At 48.2% G+C, this 6,912-nt stretch overlaps 1 protein-coding gene across 1 annotated transcript; it reads right to left on the bottom strand.

Annotated features, from left to right (window-relative positions):
- Positions 1–2,318: 2,318 nt before the first annotated feature.
- 4930571K23Rik (RIKEN cDNA 4930571K23 gene) lies at positions 2,319–4,471 on the bottom strand. The gene has a single exon (NM_001145759.1). The coding sequence runs from the start codon at positions 4,308–4,310 to the stop codon at positions 3,852–3,854; it is 459 nt and encodes a 152-aa protein (NP_001139231.1). The 5' UTR covers positions 4,311–4,471; the 3' UTR covers positions 2,319–3,851.
- Between the last annotated feature and the right edge of the window lie 2,441 nt (positions 4,472–6,912).

The raw sequence follows: 6,912 nt of genomic DNA, 5'->3' as shown, positions 1-6,912 counted from the left end.
TGTTGAGAGAAACAGACAGACAGACAGACAGGCAGGCAGGCAGGCAGACAGAGAACACATAGCAGTTAAGATTGGTGTTTGGATCCCAGAACCCTGCAGTTCCAGCACTATAGCACTGTGAGTTTAGGGACAGAAGGATTTCTGGGACATGAAGCAGACAGGAATTCAGATGGGGAAATTACTAACAGCTTTGTTTGAGACAGATTCTTGGTATACTCGTATCCCAGGCTGACTTCAAACTCACAGTCCTTCTGCTTCTCTGGCGTTCTTGGATAACAGGTGTGTCAACACTCACTGGAAGCTCCATTTTCTTTTTATTATTTTATAAAGTCATTCACTGCACTGTCCCAAACTCAAGGCCCAGGGCTTGATGCAGTGAGCTGTACAGTTCCTGGTGACACAAACTCTTGTATCCAAATGTTCCTAGAGTTTAGTATCTAAACTAGGAACAGTCCAGGTACCTTTCAGAGAACACATGCATAGTGCACCGTTCTCTGCAGTGGACTTGACCTCGGCTGACTCACATTGCCTATGGAAAGCCAATTTAGAGAGACCTCATGCTGCACCGAATAGCCACGACCCGGTGCATATAATAGACCATCATGAAGCTGCCTGGCACTCTATGGTAGGGGGCACAGGACTGGATGTATTTGCAACAGTCACAGCTGCACACTAGCCAGGGTGGGTTTGCTATATGCTCAGGGGTGGAGATAGAAAGTGGAGGTTGGCATGATAGGAGGTGATGGTATAACAAGATGCCAGGGTGTGAGGTAGCCAGGTGCTGGGAAAGTGCTGAGTGCCCCTGAGCAGTTGAGAAGTAGAAGGAGATGCTTATTGCTGGAAGATCCCTGCGTCTTCTTAGAACCCTCCCCTCCTCTCATTTGAATTGGGAGCCATAAACCCAGGAGACTGTCTTCAGACTTCTAGCTTCTCTGTATAGGATTCACGCTTTTCAATTTTCAGTTCGCCCATCCTGTCCCCCATCCCTTCCCATGACCTCCCTGGCCCTGTAGGTTTTTGTTTTTGTTTTTCACCCCAGGTTTAAAGTCATGGAAAGAGATCCAGAGCAGCCACATGCCCCAGTCCTGGCTTGAACACAGGCATCATTTGGTGCTGTCATTGAGATTTTGAGTGTCCCCCAAAGGCAGTACAGCACTGTTAGGAGGTGGTTCCAACTTTAGACCACCCTAGGAGGGGATACTGGGGTCACGGCTCTGTTTCCTCTCTTTCCTGGCTGTAATGCTGCCCACAGACCTCTTCTACTACATGCTTCGCCATAATGCACTATGCATCCACAGGCCAAAGAGGCAGGCCCAATGAACATGGAAGGGAGGCATGGAACACTCTGGAACAAGACACCCCCCACAAGCCTTGTCTTCAAGCTGATTTTTGCAGGAATTTTGTCATCCAGCATGAGGCTGGCACAGTCTGGGAACTTTAAAAATTGACATGCTGTTCACAGTGTGATGCCACCTGGGCACTTGGAGTTTTAAATGACCCTCAGTGATTCTGATGAACAGGTACAGGGGACCCACAGGTGTAGGAGACCCACAGGTATATAGGAGGACCCGTGCAGGGGACCCACAGGTGCAGGGGACCCACAGGTGCAGGGGACCCACAGGTGCAGGGGACCCACAGGTGCAGGGGACCCACAGGTGCAAGGGACCCACAGGTGCAGGGGAAGATGAAGCTGTGGGTTGGGTGTCTCAGTGGATAGGAGAGGTGTCAGGGACTGGTGGGACACTGTCTCACACAGGGTCCTGCTGGAACAGTTGAGTATGAGGATGTATCAGTGGTGAGGGACTGGCCAGTAAGCCTCAGAGATTCTTTTGCTCCCATCTCCCCAGGACTAGGATTGCTGAGGTATGCCAGTTTTTAAAACATGGATTCCGGGGGAATCAAGCATAGGTCCTCATGCTTGCACGACAGCACTTGGCCAGCTGAGTCATCTCTCCAGCTCCTGACTGGATAATGAAATGGACTCTTCCAACCTCCCTGGTGCTAGAACATGAGATGTTAGAGTCACAGGGGTGAAGCTCTCATGAATGAGATTGGTGTCTGTGAAATATTCCAGGGACAGTTCTTGCCCTTTCTCCCTGTGACATTACAGAGTTAAAGTAGACATCTATGATCAAGGGGCCCCTCCTGTCAGATCCTTGACCTTGGACTTTGAACCTTATAGGAAATCCGGCTCTGAAAATGCATTTACTCCAGGGGACTGGCTGGGCACTGGCCTAAGTGGTAGCTATAGTTGGTTCTTTAGTGAATTTGGGCTGCCTTCTCCATGGCCTTGCTTGGAAGACACACACAGACCCATGTACATGTGACCTCTCCAGATACCATTTATTGTGCTTGGTGCCCCCTCCACTTTCCTTCTGGTGCCCAGTGGATGTTTTCATTGTCTGCCGCTGGCCTCTCCTCTTCATGCACCCTCTTGTTTCCTGGATCTATGTGTTTAGCCTGGGGAATGGTTCCACTGTTCTGAGAAGGGATGGGGGCAGGGCCTTAGGCCTCTTATCCACTTATGCAGCATTTGTCCATGGTGTAGAGTTCCTGCCCTACCAGTTCCTGCAGGATGGTCTCTGAGTCTATGGTGGCAGTTACCATGATGTACTGCCACAGGGAGTCTGGTTCTGACCATCTGAGCAAAAGGGCTGTCCCTGGCTTCTGATTTCTGCTTTTCTGAGGCCAACATAGAGACAGAAACAGTGTATTCAGCCTTTGCTCCTGGATGGAATGTGGGGTATAGATGCCCAGAAAGAATCAGATGGGAAGCACAGCTCTCCCATGGGTGATGTTCTTTGGCCACCTGGGTCCTTTGACATATCCCCTCAGAAGTTCTTTCTAGACACTTTACCCTGGGGCTAGTGGTACTACCAACTGCGTTTGATGATCCCCAAGATGGGCTGGGTTATACTGTTGGGAGTCATGGATGTTCTTTGTATACAGTGTCCCCCGGTTAGAGCTTCCATGGGCAGTGCCTGTACATTATAGTACTCAGTAGAGATGGAGTTCCCCATGGTTATAGATCCCCATGCAGGGTCCTTATCATTCCAGATGCCTCTGGACCTGGGCCACTCCCAGTAGAGGTGATACGTTTCTTCTGAGCACAAGGCAGTTGTACATGGTGCTCATTGTTTATAATGGGTTCATCATGGAAGGTTCTGCCTTCTAAGGGTTCTTAAAACAGTTGTCAATTGTCACTACTGATCTTGGTGCTGATAGTTTCGATGGATCTTACGGGTAGCCTGTGCTGAGGTTCATGGCACTTGATGCTCTTCCCATGGGTGGCTTGATAAAGATGGCCTGGCATCGATGGTTCTTGTTCCAGCTCTTCTCACAACATCTTCCTATACAGATGGTCCACTTCACCTACTTCTCAGCAGACAGTCCTGTATGTAACCTGTCTGTTGATGGTCATGGCTATAGAAGACAGCTCCCACTTCTGTAGTTTTTCCTACTTAAGTTGCTAATGGATGTTCCAGATGAACCAGTATTTGTTGGGCCCTAGTGTCTAGATACTAGCAGCTGAGAAATTTCCTCATAAAGGCATGGGTTCCTGGGTGGGCTGCTCAGCCTGGGTGGACTGGCTGCTACTTTCCACAGGGTCCCTGGCTTTGTCTTCCTGGAGGTTGGTGTTGCTTCTTGGCTCGCTCTGCTCATTACAGTCCACCCTAATGTTCTGGCTGCTATTGGCCTTGCTGGAGGGCCTGCTGCTGCTGCTGGTGTTGCTGCTGCTGCTGCTGGAGCTGAGAAGCCCACTGCTCACCTGGTAGGACAGGAAACTGCTGCCTGGGCTGAGGAAGCTGATGCTACTCAGACTGCTGACTCTGCCATCCGGCAGGCTGGTCTCACTTTTCCCCTCCAGACTTCTGGGAGCACTGGCCTTTCCTGGCCAGCCTTCGGATCTTGAATGGGCTGAGATGGGGCACGGGGAATATCTCGCTGCTCTCCACCCGGGTGGTGAGACGCTTAGTTAGCCTCACTGTTTGCTTCCTGTTAACCAGGTTGTCCTTGCTGCACTCCCCGTCGGCTTCATAGCCACTGCTTGTGGGGGTGGAGATGCTGCATACCTCTGGCTTGAGGCTCTGTGTGCTCTTCACGAGGCTCTCAGTGCTCTGGGGTGTTCCCAAGGTACTACGGACAGTCTTTGGGGGCTTCTGAATGGTTGCTGAATGGCAGGACCCCACATGTGCCTGGACCTCTAAGCTGGGTAAGGATGAGTTTGGCTTTTGCTCTTGAGCATTCCAGGCAGAAGATCCTCTGTTTTCCGCCTTGGTGGCGGGGGGCAGTGGGATTGGTTTATCCAGGAGGGGGCCCTGGAGGCCTCTGAATGTTGGTTGTGGCCTGTCTTGGGGAGAGGTGGCTCAGTGTTTGTTCTCATTGGTCAGCTTGGTTCCCATGGTGATGGTACCTGTGAGGTGGGTGGGAGAACAATGCCTCCCTGATACCAGTTAGTCACTTCAGTGACAGTGGTCAGCCTGGGCAGAAAAAGGGCTGGTGGCCATAGCGGGAGTTCTAGTTGTTGTAAGGGAAGACCCTAGAGAAGCTGAAGGAGGATTTATTTCACTGCTTCCGAAGGTTCAAGGCCACCATGACACTCAGTACACGTAGGCAGGGAGGACATCTGAGCTGTGGGCTCTGTCCTTTTCCTCTTTATGCACTCCATGCTCACAGACCAAAGGGACGATGCTGACAGTGAGGGTGATGTCCTCCACAGAAACACATGTGCAGGCACCTACGCTGTGCTTCCCTACTCTCCTGAGTGCTTCACCATTAAGAAGATCACTGCGTCTGCGTGGGAACCGGATGCTTCCCAGATGGGGTTAAGGCCTGCTTTTCAAGCCTTTGTGTCCTGCTGAAGAGGCTATGAGGACTGTAGAGAATTCAGTCAGATTGAACACTAATTCCTTGCCAGACCGCCAAGGTCCTGCTGAGCCAGGGTCTCCCAGCCTTGGTGCAGCCATTTCTAATGTGTCCTTACACATCCAGTCATGCTGGCTGGGTCTCCCTTTCTCTTGATAATTCTTTGGTCAGAAGAGATGGCTGAGTGGATAAGAGCACTTTCTGTGTGAGCTTGTGGATTTGGATGGGGATGTGGCCATAGGGAGCCTGTAACGCTGTGATATAAAAGACTGGAGACAGAAGTATAGCTGGGGTTGGATGACCATGACCCTATGTCAGGTTCAGTGAGAGACCCTGTCTCTAAGGTGCAGTTATAGGAAACTTGGTATCTTCTTTTGGCCTCTCTTTCACATCATGTACACACTATATACATATATATGTATACACACACATATATACACATATAGTCTTTATTGCTATTATAGGTTGCATGTAGTATTGGGTTTCAGTTCAAGTCAGTCATGTTTACTGCCTTACTCTCATCCCCTCTTCTTACTGCTCTACTCTGTTAGTCTCTTTCCTTCCCTCAGCTCCCCTCCTACACACACACACACACACACACACACACACACACACACACACACACACACATTCATACAGACATGTATATATATATATATACACACAATATATATACATACACACATATATTCACATATATACATATATACATACTGTATATATACGCACATGCACAACACACACATATATACATATACATATACACACATATATATACTCATATACACACATATATATACATATACACATATATACACATATACATATACTCATATATACACATACTATATATGCATACATGTACATACACACATATATACATATATATGCACAAAGATATACATAAAATTTTTCTTATGTATTTTTAAAAGTCTAGAATCTACAAATGTGAGAAAATATGGTATTTGTTCTTCTGAGTTTGGTTTATTTTGTTTTCTATGATCTCTGGTGGCAAACAACACAACTTCACTCTTGATGTCCAAACTCCACTGTGCATATATACAATATATTTATATCTCTATCTCTTGATAGGCATCCAGACTGATTCTATAACTTGGCTGCTGTGGGCAGTGCTGAAATAAACATACAGATGTCTTTGTGGTATATTAAGCTATGCTGAAATGCTATGTTACTCCAGTCAGCATGGTTATCATAAGGAAAAGATCATTCTGTTGAAGATTCGGGGACAAGAGAACTCTTTTTTTTTCCATTTTTTATTAGGTATTTAGCTCATTTACATTTCCAATGCTATACCAAAAGTCCCCCATACCCACCCACCCCCAATCCCCTACCCACCCACTTCCCCTTTTTGGCCCTGGCGTTCCCCTGTACTGGGGCATATAAAGTTTGCGTGTCCAATGGGCCTCTCTTTCCAGTGATGGCCGACTAGGCCATCTTTTGATACATATGCAGCTAGAGTCAAGATCTCCAGGGTACTGGTTAGTTCATAATGTTGTTCCACCTATAGGGTTGCAGATCCCTTTAGCTCCTTGGGTACTTTCTCTAGCTCCTCCATTGGGAGCCCTGTGATCCATCCATTAGCTGACTGTGAGCATCCACTTCTGTGTTTGCTAGGCCCCGGCATAGTCTCACAAGAGACAGCTACGTCTGGGTCCTTTCGATAAAATCTTGCTAGTGTATGCAATGGTGTCAGCGTTTGGATGCTGATTATGGGGTGGATCCCTGGATATGGCAGTCTCTACATGATCCATCCTTTCATCTCAGCTCCAAACTTTGTCTCTGTAACTCCTTCCATGGGTGTTTTGTTCCCACTTCTAAGGAGGGGCATAGTGTCCAGCTGCAAAAGTATGAGGGGTATCGCAGTAGACTGTTTGCCTAGTGTGCATCCTTGGCCTTGACTCCAACAGCACATGAAGAGCTGACTCCCCACACCCAGATGCAACCTCTCCCTCCTTACAGCACTAAAAAAGAACCAAATTCCCCTCCTCCTAACAGGTCCTTCCAGATAGAGAAGCCCTAACGGAA

The sequence above is a fragment of the Mus musculus genome, chromosome 7 (genome assembly GCF_000001635.26).
Source record: "Mus musculus strain C57BL/6J chromosome 7, GRCm38.p6 C57BL/6J".
Lineage (NCBI taxonomy): Eukaryota > Metazoa > Chordata > Mammalia > Rodentia > Muridae > Mus > Mus musculus.
Note: the sequence above shows the minus strand (reverse complement) of the source record. Positions and strands in the feature narration are given on the sequence as shown.